This window comes from Podarcis raffonei, chromosome 14 (genome assembly GCF_027172205.1).
Source record: "Podarcis raffonei isolate rPodRaf1 chromosome 14, rPodRaf1.pri, whole genome shotgun sequence".
In the NCBI taxonomy this organism is placed as follows: domain Eukaryota; kingdom Metazoa; phylum Chordata; class Lepidosauria; order Squamata; family Lacertidae; genus Podarcis; species Podarcis raffonei.
The window spans coordinates 20,133,269-20,159,982 of NC_070615.1; the positions used below are offsets into that span (position 1 = coordinate 20,133,269).

The 26,714-nt window shown below is 44.9% G+C and overlaps 1 protein-coding gene across 7 annotated transcripts in view; it reads right to left on the reverse strand.

Annotated features, from left to right (window-relative positions):
• The window catches only part of AKAP13 (A-kinase anchoring protein 13), a 243,912-nt gene that overhangs the window by 143,321 nt on the left and 73,877 nt on the right, over positions 1-26,714 (reverse strand). For all 7 annotated transcript variants that reach the window (XM_053365802.1, XM_053365801.1, XM_053365806.1 and 4 more), the window contains exons 3-4: positions 19,576-19,619; positions 7,911-8,061 (exon numbers count right to left, since the gene is read on the reverse strand). In XM_053365802.1, the coding sequence (XP_053221777.1) occupies positions 7,911-8,061; positions 19,576-19,608 (184 nt within the window). In that variant the 5' untranslated portion in view covers positions 19,609-19,619. The remainder of the gene's footprint in view (positions 1-7,910; positions 8,062-19,575; positions 19,620-26,714) is intronic.

The window sequence follows — 26,714 nt, forward strand, 5'->3', positions numbered from 1 at the left end:
GGGGGGGCCACAGGGCAGCATCGGTGCCAGTGTGGTGGAGTGCTTAGAGCACCAAACCAGGCCCTGGGAGCCCACAGTTCAAATCCCCCACTCAGCTATGATACAGCACACTGGGTGACCGTGGGTCAGTCACTGCCTCTCCACCTGACTCACATCACAGGGTTGTTTGTGGGGATTAAATGAGGAGAACCGCATATGCCTCCTAGAGCTTCGGGGGGGGGTATAAATAATAGAATTGTAGAGTTAGAAGGGACCCTGAGGATCATCTTGTGCAACCCCCTGCAATATGAAGCAGACACGCTGCAAGGTGGGTGTGGTGTGCCCAGAGTGCCACCTCCAAGGGGGGGTGACAAAATGCTGTCAACGGCGGTGAGAGACACTGTTGCTTCGGCGAGCGCAGGCTTCCCGCTGCCAAAATGATCTGCCTGCCGGCTCTCCCTCAGCTGTATGGCGGCCGGCAGGTTTCTTGCCGCAAGGCACGCAATCTCCCCAAAAGGAGATGAGGGAGGCGGGAGTAAATATTTGAACTATTTGAAAAGCAATTGTAATAAACAGATTATGCTAGTAGGATTGCAAGAAGTTCTGTAAGGAGGACTTTGTGAAATACTGCAAGGAAGACTATGAAAAGAATTCTTAGATAAGGACAATTAAAAGTAATAGAGAAACTAAGAAATGCAGAACAAGTGATAAAGAACGGAAAATCTTCAGAGGCTGTTGATGGAAGTCTAAAATATTGTACAGTTGTACCTCTGGTTAAGTACTTAATTCGTTCCGGAGGTCCATTCTTAACCTGAAACTGTTCTTAACCTGAAGCACCACTTTAGCTAATGGGGCCTCCCGCTGCCGCCGGAGCACGATTTCTGTTCTCATCCTGAAGCAAAGTTCTTAACCTGAAGCACTATTTCTGGGTTAGCAGAGTGTGTAACCTGAAGCGTATGTAACCTGAAGCGTATGCAACCTGAGGTACCAATGTATAAGATAAGAAGTTATGTTAAATGATTGTTGGAAATGATATGTTTAAAAAAAGATAGATAGATGATAGATAGATAGATAGATAGATAGATAGATAGATAGATGATAGATAGATAGATAGATAGATAGATAGATAGATAGAGATGATAGATGATAGATAGATAGATAGATAGATAGATAGATAGATAGATAGAGATAGATAGATAGATAGATATAGATAGATAGATAGATAGATAGATAGATAGATGATAGATAGATAGATAGATGATAGAGATAGATAGATAGATAGATGATAGATAGATAGATAGATAGATAGATAGATAGATAGATATAGATAGATGATAGATAGATAGATAGATAGATAGATAGATAGATAGATAGATGATAGATAGATAGATGATAGATAGATAGATAGATAGATAGATAGATGATAGATAGATAGATAATAGATGATAGATAGATAGATAGATAGATAGATAGATAGATGATAGATAGATAGATAGATGATAGATAGATAGATGATAGATATAGATAGGAGATGAGGGAGGCGGATGAAGAGCTAAAGGGTAGCATGCAGATTAGAGCCCAACATCGCCATGCATTTTATTCTCTCTCTTTTTCGAGTTTGTGTGTGTGTATAGATCTCAATTGCTGCCCCCTTTCTCCCCCACCTTGGCTGACACGCACTGGGATCAAGCCACCCCCCTCCTCTGGCCATGGTGCTGGAGAGAGAGAGAGGTATGCATGCATGCACCAGCGACGTCCTCACCAATGGGATCGTTGGCGAGGCGCTTTCAAAATCTTTGCAGCTCAGTTTGGCCCACCTCTCTGTCCTCTCTGCAAACCCAGATGCTCGTGGGGGACAGAGAAGGAAGCAGGGCAGAAGCTGTTGCTTTGGCGCCCAGCTCCTGCTTGAAGGTAAACTTGGCTGCGGCCGTCAACAGCTGTGAGAGACGCTGTTGCTTTGGTGCACGCAGGCTTCCCGCTGCCAAAATGATCTGTCCGCTGGCTCTCCCTCAGCTGTATGGCGGCCAGCAGGTTCCTCGTCGCAAGGCACACAATCTCCCCAAAAAGGCTCAACAACTTTGGTTCCCCCCCAAAAATGAAATGAAGTCAAACCATAGTTGCAGGCAAAAAAAAAAAAAAAGAAAAGAAAAATTCAAAGTGGGTTGGGAGAGAGAAGGTGACAATAAATTTTCTGCACCGGGTACCATCTGACTTTGCTCCGCCACTGATATGAAGCTGTCCCATACGGGGATTGAACCTGCAACCTTGGTATTATCAGCACTATGCTCTAACCAGCTACATGCAATAAATAGATAATACAGGGAATATGAATTTATGAGCCTAAGTACTTGAAGGGGGACAGAGGTGGGGAAGAAAGAGCGTGTTTGGGGCACGTCTTTGAACTTAACCGTCCAAGCAAGTTGTGCAGACCCAGGAAATGCGTGACGAACTTCAAACAGCATGCTGAGAGGTGGAAGTTTCATATTTTCAGCACAGCCATTGTTCCATAATTGCCAGCCCAGCCCCCTTTAATAGTCAGGTTGGTGACTTATGTCCTCTGCAGGCTCTGTACCCTCCCTCTTTCCCCACTGCTCCACTGACGTCACGACTCCTTGTGCCAGAACAGCAGAGACCATTCACTAATTACTGGAAAAGTTGCTCTGCCCCATTACCTCAGTCTCTGACTGTGTGAATCAACTCTTATCCTCCTTTTCTCTTTGTTTTTAATTGCATAAATGGAGTCGGATCCCTCATCGCCCCCTTTGCCACCGCCCAGAAAGAAGCTTGAAATTTACAACTAGCTCACTTGGGACAGTGGCAGGCGGGAATGTTCCTTTTCCAGAAGTACAGAAAGGAACTTTGCTCCCAGTTGAAGAGAAGAAACCCCCCCACCATCAAAGCTGAAATTACAGGCTCAAGCAGACTAGGAAGTTTTAAATAATTGTGACTTCACGAGCAAGGAAAAGGAAGCAGCTGGGGTTGTTCTTTACAACAATGACTGCATTTATTTCTTTAACCTAGGGGGGAAAACTCAGCTGCTTCGCTCCTCCTGCGCTATTGGGGACTAAGCCATAGTTTTGCTGGTTACATCTAAACCCAGAACTGTAGCTTGTCCCCCCCCCCAAAAAAAAACAAACCATAAGCAATCAAGTCAAGAAAAAAGACATTGGTTACAGCTTGTGAAAGGTCTGGAGCCAGACAAACCATGAACCCGGGTTTGGTCATAATGCTAATCCAAACCATGGCTTAGCTCTGGTTAATATGGCAGGGACGAAGAGCAGGGGAAGAGGGAAGCAACCATAACTTTCTCACTGTGCACCAAACCATATTGTAGCTTCCAGTTATGTGTGAACGAGTATTATTAAGTACAGGGGCAGGGACTCAGGTAGCGAATTGGGCTGTGAGAAGGGTCACGAATACACACACATACCTCTGCCTATTTTCACCAGTGAAATTCTGGGAGGGGATGCAGAACTAAGCAGCATCTGAAAAACCCCAGCTTTCAGAGACTTGGACGAGGTGACAAATTGGATTTGATCAGATCAAACGCATATCCGGCTACAGCAAAGGAGTTTAATGTGTTCCTCGAGGGCAACATGTTCAGTCCCTTTCAAGTGCTTTGATGTCCCCCCCTTCCCTTACAACTGACAAAGATTTGAGGCCAAGAGTGGGGGGGCGCAGGGGCCGGAGGGGGGGGGGAGATAAGTTTTTGACTTTGGCAATTAGTTCAAAAGATCAGGGGAGCTATTCCATAATGAGCAAACGACTCCAGGAGGCCCCCGAACCTGTCACTTGAAATTGTCTGCCTAGTTTCTGCAATAGCCGAAAAGAGAAAAGAATTACGAACACAAAACAGGCCTTGCTAAGGCTTTGCACTACAAATGTCGTCGAATGCAGAACCAAAACCAACTTGTTAAAAATTGCATAACCTCCACCCCACCCAAATATGGGAAATGCTTAAATTAAACCCCTATCATTAGGTCTCCTGCACTTCCAGAGCTCTCCTCCAAACAAAATGCAACCCTGCTGCCACTGGGCAGAGAAACTAAACCAATGATTTCGCAGCAAGCTGCAGCTTTTCCTCCCATATTTATTTTCCCATCTACGTCATGGCTGGTCTTAAGTGGAATTTAATGTTGTGTGGCACATGCATTTTATTGTTTGCACTGTAATTTCAAAGGACAAAGGTAGAACAAAATACAGCAGCACCTCGGGTTACGTTACCTTTGGGTAACGTAAACTTCGGGTTGCGAAAGTGGCAAACCCGAAAGTGTTTTGCCATGCGCACATGCACAGAAGTGGCCCCTCCAGTTGCGGAAACCTTGGGATCTGACTGGAGCTCCAGAACAGATCCTGTCTGCAACCGGAGGTACCACTGTAGATAGATGATGATGATGATGATGATGATGATGATGATAGATAGATGATAGAGATAGATGATAGATAGATAGCCTCCAATATGACAGACCCTCCAAGTTTCCCTATTTTTCATGCCTCTCCCTAACTTGTAAATGTACTGTTGGCAATAAATAGTTAATTCATCACTCTGGACACCCCATGCCTGTCAGCACTGTGACACTGTCCGGCACTAGGAAAAACCACAGGTCGCAGCCAATGCTAATCCTTCTCAGAGCAGACCAACTGAATTTTTTGCAAATTTTTGCAAATGACTAATTTAAATTCATTGATTTGACTGGATCTACTCTGAATGGGTACCACTCCGGCGGGAAGATAAACGGCATTTCTGTGCGCTGCTCTGGTTCGCCAGAAGCGGCTTAGTCATGCTGGCCACATGACCCGGAAGCTGTATGCCGGCTCCCTAGGCCAATAAAGCGAGATGAGCACTGCAACCCCAGAGTCGGCCACAACTGGGCCTAATGGTCAGGGGTCCCTTTACCTTTTTACTCTGAATAGGATTAGCAATCGATAAAACACCAAGACACTGCTTGCTGATTTTTGCATTTGCGCAGCAGGGATGAGCTCCTATTCTCCTGCGCTATGCAAGAGAGAAGGGGCTCACCGCAATCCCCTCCATATACACACAGTTGGGCTGAGTTTTACACGTGAATTAATTTCGGAATACCATGTCGCCCCCGCACCATTTCTGGTCTATTCCCCTTCTCAGTACCCTTAAACTACACTTTGTAGAATTCTTTGGGACTCTTTAAAGAGGCATGACACTGCTTTAAATGCAAAGTGCAGATAGGGCCTTAGTGTGAAACGGACCTCAATTCTGTGGCCAGTTTGAGTGTTCGAACCCATTGGCCTATATTTCGAGATAGGGAAGGCAACAAAAGTCTAGACAGGCAAACAGCAAAAAGTGGTGCAGCCCACAGTTCAGCATTTTGGCTCGCGTCACGGTCAGCCGTTTTCCGAACGAGTGGTAGCCATCCAAGCAGGCTCCTTTATCGTCAAGCTGCATGGAGACAAAAACACTGCTGTAGCTAAACAAGTGGCAGCTGGAAGCCAAGCTCAGCGCATGACTTCATGGCCTGTCCAGCCAGGAGTGGAAGCCGACCCGTCCAAGAGCTCCTATTTTGAGGACTCGGATCTCACAGAACAAACAATAGGCGTTCAGCTCCAACAGCTATTTTTAAGTTTCCATAGAAAAGGCAGGATAGCATTGCCTCTGCAGGCAACCGCAGACAACAGCTCACCAGGACTGAAGTCTGGGGGTGCAGATCTCAAAGTGCATAAAACTAGATTAGGCATCTCTAAAAAGCACCCTTGTGTGTACGTGCACCACACTAAAAGTAGTTTAGGACCTAAAAGGGGGGGGATTTAACTTTGGCCATTTAATGTAAAAGATGTGCCTCAAAGCAACTTAAAGGTAAAGGTAAAGGTACCCCTGACTGTTAAATCCAGTTGCGGATGACTCAGGGATTGCACACTCATCTTGCTCTATAGGCTGAGGGAGCCGGTGTTTGTCCGCAGACAGCTTCTGGGTCATGTGGCCAGCATGACTAAGCCACTTCTGGCGAACCAGAGCAGTGCATGGAAACACTGTTTACCTTCCCGCTGGAGCGGTACCTATTTATCTACTTGCACTTGACGTGCTTTCGAACTGCTAGGTGGGCAGGAGCTGGGACCGAACAACAGGAGCTCACCCCGTCGCGGGGATTCGAACTGCTGACCTTCTGATTGGCGGACCCTAGGCTCAGTGGTTTAGACCACAGTGCCACCTGCGTCCCCAAAGCAACTTACGACAGCATAAAATACGAAAGAGCTAAAAAATCAGTTAAATGTCAGAAAACAAAATGCAATCAACAAAATTATTTTATTCAATAATACTGCAAAAATGGGAAATCCTACCCCAAACATTTACCAGCAAAGCTATGGTTTCTTGACTTTACTGTAGGGGGTCAGCAACTGGTATATCCCAAGCTAAATCCAGCCCCATTAGAGTTCCTCCTTGGTCTCCCAGGCAACACACATGCACATATTGTTCCAACTGGACTGCTTAACTGTGCTTCTGGGCCCAATTCAAGTTGCTGATGTTAAACTCTAAAGCCATAAATGGCTTGGAACTGGGTTGTCTAAAGGACTGCCTTTGCCCAAATAATCCTGCCAGTTTATTAAAACCAACTACTGTGTGCTTGCCAAGACAGTCAATTAGATTGGTGGGCACAATAGACAGGGCCTTCCCTGTGCTGGCTCCCATAATTATAGAACTCCACCTCCAATGGGCTGCACCCAACATTTTCTGTCTGCTAGTGTGAGGGAACTTGTGTTAGTGAACAGGTGAGTTTTAACGTCACACAACAGAGGAATCAAATGCAGAAGCTGCGCTAGTGGGAAACCATTGTGCAACAGACTGTGCAATTCATTGTGCATCGAAGTCACCATTGGCATTCTCTTATGCAACAACATTTCACCAGCAGAACAAGTACCACTAAGTGGCTTTACCTTAACACTAAATTTGATGCAATCCCACAAACTATCACTTCAGTACAGGCCTTCAAATGTCAAAGACCCATTTGTTCTCGTGTGCCTTTTCTTTCTTTCTTTCTTTCTTTCTTTCTTTCTTTCTTTCTTTCTTTCCTTTAATGCCACTGTCTTTATGTAATAAAAGTTAATGGTCAGCCCCTTTAAGGGGCCTTCTAAGAAAAATTCTTGCTCAACAGGGCTTCATGGCGCTCTCTTTTGCCTTTGGGGTGGGGAAATGATGCTATGTTTCATACGAAAGGGTATTTTTTAAGAAAGAAAAATCAAGGCCACATGACTGCTACTTTCAAGTGACCATCTCTTACACAACTTGTTTACTCTTGTGGTCTCCCAGGACAAAGATTATTTCATAAAAGGAAGCCGGGAAGAGAATTATTTTTACAGCAAACATTTAAAAACTCACAAGAAATTGAGAGTGGGTTGCGCCCTGGGCAAAAATAGCAAAATTAACGTATTTATATTTATTAACCTAATTGAAGGAGAAGGTAGAAAGCATGCCATTTTTTTTAAACAAAGCTCCAGATCTTCATAGGCAACTAAGTTAAGAAGGGTGCTGCTGCCCACATAGCCTGTTCCTTGGGCTAAGCAACCACAGACACACCAGGGGACACTTGCTTAGCCATGGTCGGGAGAACACTGAAGATTATGTGCTCCCTTCGCTGCCCCATCGCTTCCCCAGCTAAAGTCACCCCATCTATCTAAACCACAGTTGATGTTCCCCAGCTACACATCATTTTGTCGGGCTGGAATGTGTCCTTGAATCCTGATAATGCCTATTGCTTGCCAGGGAGGAGGATAAAGGGTGTGTGTTTATAGAAACTAGCCTACTGTACAAATCTAAAGACCCCCAATTTTGCCTCTGGTGCTGCTCACAAACTGCCACGGGCTGTCAAGAGAGGAAGGCTGAAAAACAGGTTCCCTCGCTCGCCCCTGGCTTATAATGGTAGATTTGCGGGAGATCTTTTTTGTAAAAAAAAGGAACTTACCAGGAGCAATGGTCTCCAATGTCCCTGAATCAAGCTTCCTAGTGCTGGTACAGTGCTGAACAGCGGATCCAGTAAACACAAGGTAGAAAACTACATCATCGCTCCCAGCTTTGTCATCCTCAGTAAGCAATATGGTGATTATGCAGTCGCCCTAAGAGGAGAAGAAGAGCATAAGGATTTAATATTTCTGGAATTTATTTTTTGCATTTATGGCTCACAGCCTTGTGAGAGAAGGTGACTGCGAGCTTCATGGCTCAGAGTGGGGATTTGAACCCTGGTCTCCCAGGCCCTAATCCAATACTTCATCCATCCAGAGGTCTGGGGTAAAGATACAGTCTAACAACCTCCTTTCCCTTTCCCAAGAAGCACATTTGAAATAAAATGTGTTGGTTTTTTATAATAAAAAAAGAATACACAAAGACACAGCCGAAGAGAAGCAATAATTTACTCCTTTCTGTGGGGAGAGCAAAGTCCATTCAGCTGCTACCACCAAGATCAAGCTGCCCGCAGGCACTGAGGAATTCTCTCACACCTCCTAATCGCCAATAAGATAAAGGAAGCATGAATAAAAAACATCAGACCTGGAACTCCAAGACCAGAGTTCAGGTTCCTAGTTACAAAGCTAAGCAGGTGACCTAGGGTCTGCTCTCAGTCTAGTCTACCTAATAGGATTGCCAAGGGGAGAAATCCACACAGTGCCCTAAATTCCTTACGGAAGGGGGTCTGGTACAGATGAGATACTTAGTGCATGTTTTCCAGCTGCAAATACTAAGGAAAAATTACCACCACCGGTTCTTTCTTTCTTTCTAAGTAAAACTGCGTCCAGAAATATGTTTCCCTCCCACACACATAACAAACCCTGTCAGTAATATAAATTCACAATTTCTGGTGTAAGGTTCACGGTTTTAAACAACTCTGGAGCTACAGCAAAGCGCAGATGAATTCCTGTAACCTAGGAAGGCAATCTGTTTCCAAAAGCACTGCTGCCCTCAACCCAGAGAGAGACGTTTTAATTCATGCATGTTTACCTTTCCTCATTTATTATTACCCAAATAATGTCATCTGCTTGAGATCACTACCACACAAGATGGTTATTATAACCCCGGTTCATTTGAAGCAGCCAAGCCAGGCAGCCAAACCCCATTTGGAGAAAAGTCTCCCAAGATCAAAAGAGCCTCTGGCACAGGCCGGCAAACAAAAGTATAACTTAATTTCGTACCTAGCTTTGATTGACTAATGTTTACCTGGCTTGGTGCCCCGCTGCCAACGAAAACATGCCATTTAACTCCACCACGCAGACGCATGCACACACACACACACACACAAAGGTCACCTTTACTTTCAAGTCAGGAACCTTTCAGAGACGTGTACCTGGAAGTAGTTGTGTCTTCACAGCCCAATCCATTTTTAGCTACAAAATGTGGGGGAAAGCTACAGCAACGGTCCCATAGCCAAAAGGCAGCTAGCAGCAATGGTCAAGAGAGCCCTGCTAGATTAGGCCAAAGGTCCAGCATCTTCTTCTCCCAGTGGTCAACCAACTCCAGGCCGAAAGCAGGACCTGATCATAGCAGCCCTCTCTCTGCTCATGAACTCCAGCAACAGGTAAAGGCAAGGTAAAGGGACCCCTGACCATTAGGTCCAGTAGTGGCCGACTCTGGGGTTGCGGCACTCATCTCACTTTACTGGCCGAGGGAGCCGGCGTACAGCTTCCGGGTCATGTGGCCAGCATGACTAAGCCGTTTCTGGCGAACCAGAGCAGCAGCGTACGCAAACGCCGTTTACCTTCCCGCCAGAGCGGTATCTATTTATCTACTTGCACTCTGACGTGCTTTCAAACTGCTAGGTTGGCAGGAGCAGGGACCGAGCAACGGGAGCTCACCCCGTTGCAGGGATTCGAACTGCCGACCTTCTGATCGGCAAGTCCTAGGCTCTGTGGTTTAACCCACAGCACCACTGCGTCCCTCCAGCAACAGGTACTCAAGAGGAAATCCTGAGCAATGGTCTGGCTTAGCATAAGGCAGTGTGCTATGTCCTACATCAGCCTTCTCCAAGGGAAGACTTAAGAACATAAGAGGAGCCTTGCAGGATCAGACCAGAGGCCCATCTAGTCCAGCATCGTGTTCTCACAGTGGCCAAACGGATGCCTATGGGAAGCTGAAAAGCAGGACCTGAGCAATTGACGCTCAGAGGCACACTGCCTCCAATGGTGGGGGCTGCACGCAGAATTTGTCTCAATTCACTTAGGGAAGGAATGGCTAACCTTTTTCAGACTGAGGGCAAGAGTGACCCACTCTTGCACTTCTTAATGCGGCCCTAGGGAGCGTTCCCCTTTTCCTCCAAATATGAAAAAGAAGGGCAGCTTTTCCTTCAGAGCCAACAATTTGCTCGTCGCCGGCAAGCGCATTTGCAAACCACGGTGTCACAGCTATCGCAAGATAGGGATGGCGCTTAAACAAAAGTGTCCACCTACTCTAAACCTACAATCTAATGAAATCCAGACATCAACACAATGGCTTTTGTCTTCTTTTTAACTGAAAGGCAGCAATTATTTGTGAAATTAAAAAAACAGCGTGCCAAACAGAATGAAAAACTAACAGTCAACACTTGCTCATAACGCAGCCATTCTCCGCACTAGCAGAGGATTGTTAATACTAAGCAAGCAAAGCCTCTGGTGACAGTTTGCATCAATCCCTTTGTAGCAGGACTGGCCACCACACCGTATCGCAGATGGTCAAGGATGATTTCCCATAGTGGCTGCCCACAAAACAGACCTGACACCTTTCATCAGCTCCCTTTGTAAGCAGGCGTTAGCCAGGGGAGCATCTAACACTTTGTTAAAGGTTTCTGCCTGGGAGTTAGATTAGATATGCAAGAATAACACAGACCCATGAACATGTCTAGCTGTTCTACATTTTTTTCAAAAATAAAATAAAATCCAATTATGTCTCCTGGAGTTAATGTGCAGGTTACATTCTTGGACAAGGGCCACATTCACACCATACATTTAAAGCACTGTGACACCAATTTAAACACCCGTGGCTTCCCCCCCCCAAAGAATTATGGGAAATGTAGTTTGTTAAAGGTGCTGAGAGTGGCGCTGTGGTCTAAACCACTGAGCCTCTTGGGCCTGCCGATCAGAAGGTCGACGGTTTGAATCCCCATGATGGAGTGAGCTCCCCTTGCTCTGTCCCAGCTCCTGCCAACCTAGCAGTCCAAAAGCATGCCAGTGCAAGTAGATAAATAGGTACCCCTGCGGCAGGAAGGTAAATGGTGTTTCCGTATGCTCTGGTTTCCGTCACACTGTTCCATTGCACCAGAAGCGTTTTAGTCATGCTGGCCGCATGACCCGGAAAGCTGTCAGTGGACAAGCACCGGCTCCCTCAACCTGAAAAGTGAGGTAAGAACCACACCCAATAGTCGCCTTTGACTGGACTTAACCGTCCAGGTGTCCTTTACCTTTACCCTTCACAGGGAGCTACGAATTGTAGCTCTGTGAGGTTTAACAAGGTTTGCTGATTTTATCTTGTGTTTTATTCATAGAATCTTAATACTAGCAAACTCACACCAATTGCTCGGGAATTCTAAAAGATCACACACACACAAATCAGTGCCATTTTGAAATCAGGGAATAACATTTGTGCTGTTTTGAAAACCTCAGTTCACCATCTTGATTCAAAATGGGATCCAATTGCATCCAAACAGACGAAAACGTGTCCTTTCATCTCAGGAGCCATCATGCAAATGCATGGTGAACAAACAACAATCCAAAATATATAGTACATTATTTTATTATGTACACCACTTAAGAGAGATTTTTCTGATTAAGCAGACTATTCATTTTTCTAAACCAATGAAGTAAAATAAAGTAACTATAGACCAGTGGCATTGGCATGGGGAAATTACCACCCACCAACCCCCAGGCTCTTGCTTATTTATACAGGTTACAAAAGCAGTATGAGCTTCAAAAAAAGGCAGCCTCCAGTTGCAAACTTACAACCCAAAGGATATACTTCCCCCTGTCCTGCTCCACGTGGAAAGATGCCAGAAAAAATGCGCAAATCATATGGGAAAAGGCGAAGAAAGGAGTCTTTAAAAATTCATCTTCCGGGTAGTGATGGATGAAATAAGACAGATCTCCAGGGTTGCGGCAGGAGGGGCAGAATAAGCTTGGCAGCCACGCCGGTGTAGTCACGTGAGCTAATACCAAGACCCCTAGTTTTTATTTGCTGGACTTTAACTGGAGAGATCTGGGCCCAAACTCACACTCATGAACTTCGCTGGCGCACCTTTCCTCAGCCACTCTCTCTCATACGAATCTACCTCTCAGGGCTGTTATGAGCATAAGAACATAGAAAGCTAGATGATACCATTTGCCCACTGAGACCAGTCTTGTATGCTCTGACTGGCAGCCGCTCTCCAGTGTCCCAAGTTCAGACACATTCCCTGCATTGCCTGCTACCTGGGGAATGACCTTGAGAACTTCTATTTGCAAAGCAGATGTTCTGTCGCTGTGGCAGAATGATCCCCACGTCATCCCGAGTTCCTTGAGACCAACTATGTAAACTAAGGAACCTGTGGCTCTCCAGATGTTAGGACTCCCCCCGGCCCAAATCAATATGGCCAATGATCAGGGATGATGGGAGCTGATTGTGCAGCAACACAAGTTGCCTGGCCCTGATGCAAACCCTTCCATCACCCAGCCCCAAACTTTTGTCTTTGCACATTTACCCAGAGAACAACACCTGGAAAACAGCCTAGGAATGCATGGGCTTTGCAGGGCTGCAGGTGATGGGTGTTCATAACGTAAGCCTGTCTCTGAAGCTCGAGAGATACCTGTTTGTGCAACAACAACAAAATAGCCCCCAGTAAAAACAGTGACCTGGGTCAAGCACGCAGAGAAAGAGACATATGTCATATGCCGGCTTCAGCAGATAAATGCCTCCAAGGGAAAAATTCCAGAAATAAATGGAATGGAAAATTGCCTGTTGGAGTTGAGGCATTTCAAGTTACTTGCCCAGTGTAAGAAGAGTATATATCTGCTGCAAGTATTTTCACAACATGCGGGGGAAACACTACATAAAGAAGACATGAAGATATTTTAATTTTACCAAGCTTTACAATTTCATATTGAAATTTCCAGTGTCGTTTTTTAAAAATAAAATCCACATCGCTTACAAGCTGATAATGGTTCCAGGGTTCCAAATATTAAGACCAGGGGCCATTTGAGCATACTAGTTTTAGGTGCTGTTCACATTAACAAACATATTTGAATATGATGAGTAAGCAGTAGCCAGGTAAAGAAAATGAAATTTTGCTTCACGCAATGTCTGTTTAAAGCCTGTTTAAAGAACCAATTAGCAGGAATGGGCCATTTAGAAAGAAAAGGGCCCCATTTCCTGCTCTCCTGCCCCAATAAAGCCATGAGACAACTGGAAGCTTCTTTTCTGCTAACTACAGTCTCTTGTTTCATTTGGACAGAGAACTGTGTTTAGTATTACCTATGGTTTGTTACAATCTTCCCCAACCTGGTGCCCTCCTGATGTTTTAGACTACAGCTCCCATAATCTGTTAACAATGGCCATTCTGGCTGTGGCTGATAGGAGTTGTAGTACAAAAACATTTGAAGGACAACATTTGGGGGAAGCTGGTTTAGGGAAAACAAAGTAAGGATTATAAACCATGATCAAAACTTGGTTTCTTGCCCTAAGCCAGAGGTTTTCAACCTTTTTAAGTCCACGGCTCCCTTGACCAACCACAATCTTTCTGCAGCACCCTGTGGGGCTCAGGAGTAGAGCTCACCCTTTTTCAAACACCCTCCCTTGTGGAGTACTCCCTCAGCCTCCTCTCAAGAGTCCTCCGGGCATCCACTGCTGTCACCCCTGGTCTCTGAGCTGCACCCCCTCCCGCCCCAAAGAGAGGTGCCTCCTCACACTGTCCCACAGGGCCCTGGGACTTGTCTGTCCATTCCCAACAGTGATGGCTGGTGGACTGGCTGGCTGGGCTCCCTGGCCTGTTTGTTTGCTTGTTTGCTTGCTTACTGAGGCCACCTCAGCTCCTGGCAACCAGCACCCCCTGGCTAGCCCCAGAGGCACCATTCACCTGCTAAGCTTGCATTCACCTGCTAAGCTTGCTGCAACAAACAGCTGTGCAAGCCTTTGGGAGGCAGAGACACGGGAGAGCATCAAAGGAGGGAGGGCAGGAAAGAGAGACAGAGGCCAGTGTTGCCTGCAGCACCCCTGACCATCATTCAAGGCACCCCAGGGTGCCACAGCACACTGATTGAAAACCACTGCCCAAAACCATAAAGGTAAAGGTAAAGGGACCCCAGACCATTAGGTCCAGTTGTGACCGACTCTGGGGTTGCAGCGCTCTTCTCACTATATTGGCTGACTTTATACAGCTTCCAGGTTATGTGGCCAGCATGACTAAGCTGCTTCTGGCAAAACCAGAGCAGCACACGGAAACGCCGTTTACCTTCCCGCTAGAGCAGTACCTATTTATCTACTTGCACTTCGTGCTTTCAAACTGCTAGGTTGGCAGGAGCTGGGATCGAGCAACGGGAGCTCACCCCATCGTGGGGATTCGAACCGCCGACCTTCTGATCGGCAAGCCCTAGGCTCTGTGGTTTAACCCACAGCGCCACCCGCGTCCCTGCCCAAAACCATAGTTAAGACTAACAATAGTATGTCCATATTTGAACATATTGTGTTAGTCAAAAACAGAGGCAAAAATATTTGATCACGTAGCCATGCCACGGAAGGGGGGAGGAACATGCAAGCCCCAAGGTTCATGCAACTCTATGATTCTATGTAATGCTCAGCCATAGTTTAGGGTTACATGTGAACCAGGTCAATATGTTAAAACAGCCGTAAGAGCCTTCCTACAGAATACCTACAGACCAGTAGATTCTGCCAACAAGGACACTGATCCACTAGAACGTTAAACCAAGAAATCCAGGTGAACCCTCAACACCTAAGGAGCTGACAAATAGTACTACTGTTTAACCGCAGACCACAACTAGGGTAAAAATCTGAAGACCCCTGGCTCCATCTCCTTGCAGGATAAAAGTGTTTTCCATGAAAACTTCAAAACACGTCCCTTAACATTCTTGCTCCTTGAATTATTTTCCAGATCCAAAGTCCAAGGCCAAGATTGCAGACCTAGTGCTAGCCGACTCTCCGCCTAATCCCCTTAAAGCCATTTGCCAAAAGACACAGCAGGGCCGGGTGGTGCGTTTCAGCTTTCTGAGCAGCTGCTGAAGTATCCCAATGGCAAATATTTCAGACCGAGTGCACGGGTCAGTGCAGATGTAACTCTTAACTCCTCAACAGATGAGGAGCAGCGCCGTGCAAATGTAAGACTGTCTCTTCCGACTGCAACTGAGAGATTGGGAGCAGGAGGCAGGGCTGCATGCTTCGTATCCATGGACCCTCTTTAAATTAAGAGTTTGTAAGTAAATCATTGCTCCCTCTAATAGCAAACACAGAGTCTGTGTGCCAACAGGCTTGGCGCAAAAAGCTGAGCTACTAGAAACTAGAAGGGACATTAGGTGAATCCTGAGGAATACAGAAGTATCAATACACAAAGAGTGGACAACATCCCTGCCCCTACCAAAAAAAAAATCCCAGTGAGGACACTCTCCAGAAACCATGGAACATTACGTTATGATTAGAAAAGAAATATGAAAACTTGAGAAAGAATAAGAGGCTTTCTTGAGTCCTTAACACAAAGGTGGGGGAAACTTTGCCAAGTTACAGGGAACCAGGCAGAGGGCCTTCTCGGTAGTGGCGCCCGCCCTTGGAACGCCCTCCCACCAGATGTCAAAGAGAAAAACAACTACAGACTTTTAGAAGACATCTGAAGGCAGCCCTGTTTAGGGAAGCTTTTATTGTGTAATAGACTATTGTATTTTAATATTCTGTTGGAAGCCTCCCAAAGTGGCTGGGGAAACCCAGCCAGATGGGCGGGGTATAAATAATAAATTATCATCATCATCATCATCATCATCATCATCATCGTTATTATTATCATTTGTCAGCCTGAGGGTCATCTCTCTTCATGAGCAGTCATCTGGGGGGGGCTACACCGGTTGCACACAGGGGGTGCAGAGGTAAAATGGGGTGCAGCAACAGAGGTGACGTTTACCTTTGTGCAGCAGGCTGCAAGTCAGCCATACCAAAGTCTGAAGATTCCTACACGCCATCCCTCCAGCCAGACACACAACAGACATTATCGCGGTTTAAGGACACATTTCTTCCGGGCCAAAGTACCCAAGGAGGTCACGGTGTGGCCTGGGGTGAAGTCACAAGTGCCAAATGGAGGCCTGAGGCTCGTTCAGTCCCCAGGTCTGAGGGTCCTCACCCAAGGACTCTAAAAGATATGAAGAGGCTCCAAGACATGAAACTAAATCTTCGTTTCTTATCGATCCTGTGTTGATGGTAAGAAACACCAGCAGATATTCTTCAGATTCAAGACCCTCTGTAGTGTCTCGTGTCAAAAGCAAACTGCTGTTTGAAATGTACTACCCCTGTGTCTATTTATTTGGTTGAAAATGAGATTTGCATCATGCAGAGGGCCTCTGAAGAATCGTTGCCAGCAGGGATGACTAACCGGTGGCCTGCATATGTTGCTGGAATACAACTCCCATCATTCATGACCGCTGACCATGCTGGTTAGGGCTGATGGGATTTGGAGTCCAACAACAATTGGAGAGTCACAAGTTAGCCAATCCCATCTCAGAGTGACATCTGTAAAGAAGCACTCCTGTTGGAGACTAAGGATATACGCAACATTATGTTGCAGGTCCCAGCAAACCATGCTTTGCTCTAGGAAGCAGAAAAAGAGGGAGTGTGCTCATCCGAAGCTGGTTTAGGATCTCTTTAAAACATTGAGTAAGAAAGCCAGTGTCTTCTGCTTACAGCAACCTTAGCTGGAGCAATGGCGATTATTTTGAAAGCAGAGTCTTGATCGAAACAGAAACGCGGTTTACTAGTATTTCAATGCGAGGGCCATTTCTGCAAAAGCTGAGAGAAACCAGCTTCTTTTGTTTCTTCAAAGTCCCCATTAGCGCTAACAAAGGAAAGGGAAACTTTGGAACAGAAACCAAGATCAGAATTTGGTGTGTATGTTCTGCAGCGGGCACCAGATGGCGCTGCACAGCCCTCAACCTAGGCTTGCTTTTTACATGCCACACAGACTTAAGAACATGGAGGAGAAGGATGGAAGGGAACAACTAATTTCAGACAAAGCTTCCAAAACTTACTTTCAGACAGTAAACCCTTCAGACTGGCGGTGGTGGGGGTTTTTTGTTTTGTTTTTTGCCAGTGTATTCCGGAAGGTGTCACTGATGCACCAATGGAGCATTAGGTGAGATTTACACTGAACCGTCGACACGTCATCCCACTTTACTAGTTGCTTCTGCTAGGCTCCACCAATGTTTCTGCATTATTGACATCTGAGTAGCACAGACTCTGGTTCAGGCAACAGCCAGAACTGTTGGCTCTCAGGAATCAGCACCAAACCCACAAAAAACTGCAAGCGACCCCCCCCCTTCAAAAAAATACAGCCCCAACATGCCACTTCCTCTGAAGCACCATGTTACCAGTGGGAGATAAGCAGCCTTGGTCAAGGTGCCTTTTTAAGGAAGCTGGCCTTCCAAACGGGGCTCGCTTATTGAGTTGCCACCAATGACGTCCACGGTTATTCCAGGCGATTCCAGGTTTGAAAGCTGTTGCGCCGCGGGTAGGGGGCTTCCCACAGACAACCTGTTTACTGAGCTTTCATCCCAATTTGCCGCACAAACCTTTCACGGATGTTAAGACTATATACCCAGCCTTCACTGAGAATACGTTCCAATTTTTTATAGAGCGGTTATATGACAATGAGCATTGCTCCTGAACTACTTTCTGCAGTGTTTGCACGTCTTCCTGTTAATTATTCATTCTTCCCCGTTTTCAGTGCATTTCCTGTTACTTTTCTAACCACAAAAGTGCCAGGGCAACAAGAGCACTTGGTTTCACTTTTATTACACAAACCTATAAAGTTCTGGTATGCGTTTCCATCCCTCCTGCAAAATACTGACAGTCTAGTCGCTACCTAAGAGCCACTTCCCTTCGTGTTTACTATAGGATGATCTGATGATTACTCACCCTCAGTCCTCCTCCATATGCCCTTCCCACAATCCATCGTGGCTCCCCACCAACACAGAGAAACACTTCCATGCACCCCTTTAATTAATTAATTAATTAATTGATTGATTAAAATAATAATTTATTTGTATCCTGCCCATCTGACTGGGTTTCCCCAGTCACTCTGGGCAGCTCCCAACAGAATATTAAAAAACACGATAAAAGATCGAACATTAAAAACTTCCCTAAACAGGGCTGCCTTCAGATGTTTTCTAAAAGTCAGGTAGTTGTTTATTTCCTTGACATCTGATGGGAGGGCGCCACTACCGAGAAGGCCCTCTGCCTGGTTCCCTTTGGCTTCACTTCTCGCAGTGGGGGAACCGCCAGAAGGCCCTCGGCACTGGACCTCAGTGTCTGGGTAGAACGATGGGGGTGGAGACGCTCCTTAAGATATTCTGGGCCAAAGCCATTTAGGGCTTTAAAGGTCAGCACCAACACTTTGAATTGTGCTTGGAAACGTACTGGGAGCCAATGTAGGTCTCTTATACTGTATGACAGGTCTTTTCCAAATGTTTCACAGGAAAAAGGTATTGCAAAGCAATGTTCACTTGTTCAAATTATGTCATCCTGTTTTCTCAGTCACACATACTCAGTACTGCACCATTCTCTCAGTCGATGTCTTCTTTTTTTAAAGGAAAATGAGTAAGCATGAACACCTGAATGGAAGTACCAAATATGATCTCCAGGACTGCTTGGTGGATTCTGGGATATTGTCCAGAAGCTCAAGTGTAAACAAAAATGTGCTCAGCGACCACATTTTAATATAAGGGACCACATGAAAAGGATGTCTGAGCAGCTTACACAGAGCTGGAAAACCGCAGGCTGCATCCTTGCCACAAGGTAATTCGTGTATTTTTTTTTATTAAAAAACCTAGCGTGCAAAGAATTCTTTTTATTAAGCACTATGAAGCAAGGTGGCATTCTACCAACAAATGCAGGTCCCTGACTACTGGCCATCTTCCTCCCTTCACTATGTTAGCAAAGTCGCTTAAATAATGCAGACACAGAGTCCAGAAAAAAAAGAAATCCTGGCAACACTTTACTGAAAAAATTGAACGAAAACACTGAGGAGAAATAAACAGAGAGGTGAAAGAAACCAAGCCGTGGCTTCCAATTGGTTGCAGGAAGTTCCTGCAGCCAATCGGAAGCCGTGTCGGACTTTCGGGTTCCAAAGAACGTTCGCAAACCGGAACACTCACTTCCAGGTTTGCGGCATGCGGGAGCCAAAACATTCGACTCGCAAGGCGTTTGGGATCTAAGGCACGACCAATCTCTAAACTATATGCTGATTTCAGTAAATCTTGGAATCGGGTCCAGTTCAACTTCTCATCAACAATACTATAATTTCAAACAAATGCAATTGTTTCTCAGTAGCATGGATTTTCAAAGGACATTTGGTCATTAGGTAAAAAGAGTATCGAAGCTTAGTTTCAATAATCCACATGGATTGAAAAAGTAGGTAAAAAAGTTTTACTCACATACAACGGAGCTTGCTGTGGATTAAGTTTCATGACCCAGAACGCTGAAAAAGAAAGGAAAGGAAAAAGGAAAAAGGATTACCAGAATAATTTTCCAACATCCACATCACAAAAATAACACCCACTTCTGATGAAGTGGAATCTAGTACATAAAAGCTTGTGCTTATGTGTTAAGGTTTCACAAGATTCGGTCCAATATTTTAAAAAAAGAACAAACCCTAAAAATTCATACATTATTTCCAAGATCATTCATGGTCATGCATAAAAATACTTTGAAGGTGTTATTTTACTCAGTTTCTCAAAGGCAAATGTTTTTGTTGGGGTTTTTTTTTAGTCAAACACAGTGGAACAAATTAGAGAAACATCATCTGAAGGTTTTCAAGAAACAGAATGCTGAAATAGATTTCCACCCTTAAGTGTGGTGTAGTGGCTAAGAGCAGTGGACTCGTAATCTGGTGAACTGGGTTCGCGTTTCCGCTCCTCCACATGCAGCTGCTGGGTGACCTTGGGCTAGTCACACTTCTCTGAAGTCTCTCAGCCCCACGCACCTCACAGAGTGTTTGTTGTGGGAGAGGAAGGGAAAGGAGAATGTTAGCCACTTTGAGACTCCTTCGGCAGGATATCAAATCCAAACTCCTCTTCTTCTTCTTCTTAAGAGAACAATCCTAAAGTCATTATTGACAATCACAGTTGACACAGATGCATACCTAAGTCACAGTACTGAACTAGCTGCCTTTGAATGTGACAGCTACACCTGTCAATGCAAATGTATCTCACCTTCCAGGGTTGCTAGATGCAAAAAAAAAAAAGCAGAGACAAAACCAGGGGTCTTGAAATCTGCAAACACCTTTTATGTGGCCGAGGTCTGGAGCATGCCAATAGCTGCCATTAGGAACCTCACTTTCAACTTTCCCTACACACCATCTGCTTAACTTATCAGAAAACTGACCTATGACTGGTTAACAAGAAACATTTTAAGTATGCCCCTAGTATCCTGACTAAAAGAATGTCCACATTGCCTGGGAGAATATGCAAAGCAAAACTTTAGGCACACAAGACAACAGTCACGTGTTTATTTGCTGACCTCAACTGATACTGAATCAATGCGAGAGAGAAACTCATCAGGATCTCCAGAACACACAGCTGCCTCTTTCTGCCTGACCTCTAACCTAATCAAATCAGGATCTCTGAAATGATTTAATCTACTTAAAGCCCTAAAGGAAGGTGTCAAATGCCCAAGGCACTGCCACCTCCACCCATTATCCCTTGTTAGAAGGAAGCAAGGTTAGAATCCTCCAGCAGATATCTGCACACTATTTGCTACTTCCAGAGTCACACAGTAAAGTCATGATCCATAAGAAATATTCTCAAATCCATTATAAAGGCAACACTTTTATTAGGTCAACAAAACACACACACACAAAACAGTGTGCAACCTCTTGCACTCTCCAGAGTTCTTCACTGCCTATCAAAGAACATGTGTCTAAGGATGGAGACACTACTGGGTAATATGTTTTTGTGTTCCCAGGCTTGGGGAAACAACCACTGTTGTATTTCTTGTTCTCAGCAAGATGCAAAATTAACGGCTTCAACAGCACCCATCTCCACTTACCACCACCCTGGTCTGTTTACCACCCTAACAATATAAAAAAAGTTCTGCACAACATGGAAACTTGGTCTAATAAAGTTTTTTCCCCCCCCAGCTTGTTTCATCCTCTCCCCCCCCCTCCAGCTGCTTCGTAGTGACCAGCATATGAAATCCAATTTCCATCTGTTTTGCAATCTGTCACAAACTTGATTATTAGTTTTCTTTGTTACCCAACACCCAATTTCCATGGGTATAAACATGTGGTGCATATAATTTGCCCCATGGCACACTGCGACTCTAAGCTCAAGACCCCAAAATTAAAAACTGTGCCTTTCCATCAGATTGCATCAATATGGGAGATGGGAAACAGACCTTACTCCATCAGTTATGATATGGCAGACCAGCTCTATTGGTACCTCCTACCCCTGAACAGTGCAAGCTGGTCCTTGTAAGAACAAGAACAAGAATTGTTCAAGAATTGGCAACTGAGTTTGATTTTTCCTCTTCTTCCCCTATTCCATTTCCCTTGTGTGTTGTGTTTTTAAGATTGTAAGCCTGTGGGCAGCGACTATTTCATTTTAACTGACTGTATGTAAGCTACGATGGAGCCTTTTTTACTTGTCCGCAGAGCGGAAGGAAAGGAGGAGCTTTTTCTGCCTCCCCTCTTCCAGTCACTCTCTGAAGACTGCAGAAGGGACCCTCAGTAGGAATATTAGGGGTGCATGCAGGGAAAGCATGGCTTTGTTTTTTGAAGTCTTCAGAAGAGGCCTAGACCATGTGAAAAATTAACATAACATTTTAGCTGCGGGTCATTCATTTTCAGCTTTGTATCCTTGTTATTAAAAAAGCGTGCCTAGACATTCCATTGTTGCACCAATAACCTAGGTTTAAGGTGCAGTGGGACGCGGGTGGAGCTGTGGGTAAAACCTCAGCCCCTAGGACTTGCCGATCGCATGGTCGGCGGTTCAAATCCCCGCGGCGGGGTGCGCTCCCGTTGCTCGGTCCCAGCGCCTGCCAACCTAGCAGTTCGAAAGCACCCCCGGGTGCAAGTAGATAAATAGGGACCGCTTACTAGCGGGAAGGTAAACGGCGTTTCCGTGTGCGGCTCTGCCTCGCCAGGGTAGCTTCGTCACGCTGGCCACGTGACCCGGAAGTGTCTGCGAACAGCGCTGGCTCCCGGCCTATAGAGTGAGATGAGCGCACAACCCTAGAATCTGTCAAGACTGGCCCGTACGGGCAGGGGTACCTTTACCTTTGAGGTGCCGTTCAGCTCCTAGCTTTCCTATCTCAGTTTCTAACACTGCCTGGCAGGTAGACATGACCTGTTGTTGGAACAGCCATGCAGCCTCACATAGCAGATCCTGGAATACTGATCCCTGGGGCCTTGTCCCTGAACTGTGATTGGGGAACCTTGAAGCACTTCTCCTAAGTTGTTTTGATCCTTGCCTCATCGCTGGAGCCTTAGGGCATCTGGACTGATTCCTGCTCTCCTACTTTTGCTGCGTTTGCACTGTCAAATTGCTAGAATAAAGCTTGGCTTCTTTACTTACAAGAAAGTGCACCTGCTGTTATTCTTGGGCAGGAGCCAGGACTACAGTTTCCCCCTGTGTGAATATAGGGTTAAGTACACACACACATTGCTCTGATCACATTCAGACTCCCTACTATCCACGGCTACTTCATTAGACTAAATAAAACTTCCCAGCAGGCTAATACATATGGGTAAATGGGCCACAGCCCCACCAACTTCAGTTTGTCACCAACCCATCCTCACTTGGCTACAATCAGCCCAGGAGATGGTCCTGACTATCAGCCAGGTCTCCATGTTGCCCTTGCAGAACTCAGGGAGGAAGATTGAGAATAAACTAGAATCATTTGGCTCAACCAATCATAGGCTCTTGCTCCACTAGCCATTTACTCTGGCTCCCCCTACTGCTGGCCTCCCTACCTTCCGCTCTACTATTCCCCTACTAGCATCCATTGAACTCCATGCATCTCCTGTGTCACACTAAGTTTAGCCCAAAGAACAACTAAGAATATAATTTTTTGGTTGGTTCCAATAAATGGGAAACCTTTGGCCCTCCAGATGTAATTGAACCTTATCTCCCATCAGCCCTAGCAAGCATGGTCAATGACCAGGGGTTATTACCCGATTGTGGAGTTTGATCATCAACTGATAATACTTCCTCTGCTTTTTCTATAGCTAAACTTATTTGCTATTTCCTCTACCCCACTTCCTTGTTTAACTCATCTAATTTTATTTTTCATTCAAAGTTATTAATGCTTCAATACCGGAAATGAAAAAGTAATTTTAAAAAACAGTATCACTTTAAACTCGTGTATTTAAAAAGCACTCTAGTATCCTTTGGGCATCTGTATGGGTTTCTTAAGAAACACTAAGTTGAACAAGCCTCTTAAAGATTTGTCAAACGCAGGGACGCCTTAGAGTTTCAAAAGCATAACCATACTTGGTTGCCTCTTACCTTGATAGCTCATAGCTCATGCAAACCTCAGTTATTAACTGTTCCTTAAACGTTTTCAGAATCTGATAAAACTTCTCCATGTATGGCATTAGTATTGCTGTGTTATACAATTGTTATACGATTCTCCCATTTCACTCTCTGCCAGACGTACTACGCAAACAATTTGCTCCTGGTACATTTAACAAGACAGATTCTTTGCTCTGGTAACATCATCTTTTTCTTTTCTTGCAGAAACAGGATGCAGAGATTTATGGGAAGGAATAGAGCACTGTGAATAAGAAAGCATTCCATCCAAAATATTGAGGCTATTTTTAGGAAGGGTTGCATGACAATGCCCAAAAATGTTTCCTTTTCAAATTTTGGAAGAAGGCACAACACAACAGGACCTTGTCCTCTTTTTAGCAGGCATCTGTACTACTGATTTAAATGAGATTTAATAACCATTCACGCGCCCCAAGCATGGTGGATGGAAGCCATAGGAATTCTTAGCACCCCCTGCCAAACTACATTTCCCAGAATTCTCTAGTGGAATCCATGACAGCTAAACTAGTACACATCTTCAGTATACAGTGGTACCTCTAGATGCAAACGGGATCCGTTCCGGAGCCCCGTTCGCATCTAGAAGCAAACGTAACCAGCGATGGCACTTCTGCGCATGCACATGATGTCTGTGCAAGCTGCGAAACCCAGAAGTAACACGCTCCGTTACTTACGGGTTGCGACGGAGCGCAACTCGAATGCACTCATCCCAAAGCACATTCAACCCAAGGTATGACTGTAAATACACCCAGAGCTGTGTATCCTGTTTATTTTCCAAGCCAAAATTATTCAAGTTTTGGAATGGGCAAAAACTACAAATGGAGTCAGTTCTCTGCAAATTAGCACAACTTGTATATTTGGGTTTTGCTAATCAGTGGGAGGTAAGGAGCAGCTATGCAGGGCAGCAGGTGGCAAACCTCTTGAGGCCTAATTTCAAATCACATTTTTAGTATCTCTGGTTTTAGTAAGCATTGCTCATGCTGTATCTTATCACAATGCAGGAGTACTAAAAACTTTGCTCTTTTTTTTCCCTTTTGTGATGAAACCCAAGAAAACTGAAGCCTTGGCAGAAACAGCACATTCTACATTCAGTGCTCCTGCAGAATCACTACAAACTCTCAGCCCCGGCTGAGTACATGCTACCCATTGAAGTGTACCAAAATCACAGAAGAGGGAGCCTGTTGTGTCAGATTGTGCATGCTCATGGTTAATGTGAATTAAGCAATTCTCAGGCATTATTACAGCTCTGTCCAAGAGGAGTCTGACCCATTCATCCCTGATTCTTTGTGGCACAGGGAAAACCTGCAGCTTAGTGCAGAGAATCTACAGAAGGTCTCAGATTCAATCCCCAACATCTCCCAGGGAGGGCGCCGAGAGAACCCTACCTGGAACCCTGAAGATCTGCTGCCAAATCAGTGTAGGCCAGTCATTCCCAACCTGGTGCCCTCCAGATCTTACGTTTCAGTGTTCCACATGAAGCTCAAATCCAAATATACAGCAAAGAGCCTGGTGCCTAGATCCAGCTTCAGATCTACTCCACTAATCTCAGCAAGAAACAAACTTTCCCAACTGAGGCATTAAAACCCATGTGTTGCAAAATAAATAAATAACCTGTTTCTTTAAAAAACAACAACAACAACAACACAATGTAAGTCAAGAGTTTTGTTTAAACTCGTTTAATGGACAAAATCTCCAGTGAAGAGAAACCGGACACATTTCTGATCTCCGTGTTTTAGCAGACATGCCAAGTGGCCGATACCAAAATAATTACATTGAGTACTGTATGGAGATACACTAGGCTTTTACCCAATTAGCACACAACAGGTCATCTAGGGGTGTTGAGGTCAAATAAGAGGGAGCAAATAACACCAAACCAGTGGCAAGGTTGCACAAGTTTTAAGAACCAGTCTGCATATGAAGAGAACTGGGATGGGTGGCAGAACATCATACACAGGGGCTGTGGTTTGCACATGGTAAAACACAGCTGTGCCCAGGGCTGGATATTTGCTGGAATTCCATAGGAGAAAAGAATATGAAACTGTATTCAGAATTCAGCTTCGGAACATCACCTATCATTTTATGTGAAATCAAGTATCTAGACCTTGTGGCTGCAAATATTTACTTGAAAGTTTCTGAGCGACACTTACCAGATTCTAAGAACCCAAGCAGGCGAGTTAAGATTTCCATTGGGGAAATCTTGGGGCGGGGATTCAGTGCTCTGAATAGTTTCTTGCCTTTCCCCAGTAACAGAAAACCCAGATTTTCTGGATGTAAAAACTGAAGCAAAAAACATTTTTTAAAATGCTCAATTTTCCTAAATTTATAGTGAGCACTAAGGATAGCAAGATCTGTCAGTTTTTGTTCTCTAAGTTACTCACTTTTTCCAATCTTAAACTGAGTTCTCCAAATTTCTGCAAGAAATTGTGGTTTATAAAATCCTCATGAAAACTTACCAGTGCTTTAGTGCAAATTTCTCCTCATCATTTTTCTATGCAGTTTTGACTAATGTACGTATTTCTGCAAGCAATTTTTCTTTAGACAGTGAGTTGTTGTATCTTATTTTCATTAATATATTCATCTGTAGGTATACTTTTACCTAATATATGTGTTTTTGTAAACAATGGTTGGTTGGAGAACTGCGAAATTCAAACAAGCACAATTTCGAAGGATGGCTGTGTTTTGGTTCTCATATTGCTTCAGAAAGTGTGGATTTGACAGATTCATCTTTAGAGGCGAACTGAATCAAATTTCTCCCCCATCCCCACAGAGCACAGAACTTAGCTTTTCTTTGTGCAAAATCTGGATTTCCTGGGTACAGAATTCATTATGTAATCACACGTAGAACTTTCTTAAAACCAGGGCTATTGGCTACAAATGACTTGGCCACATGACAAGGGATGACAACACGATGTCTAGGAGAAAGGACTACGTTTGGAGTAGTCCAAAGGAAATTATGCAAGGGAAGCTCACTGGGGCAAAACAGTTACAGAGACAAAAGTGGAACTTGCTTATAAGTGAGCTATTCAAAG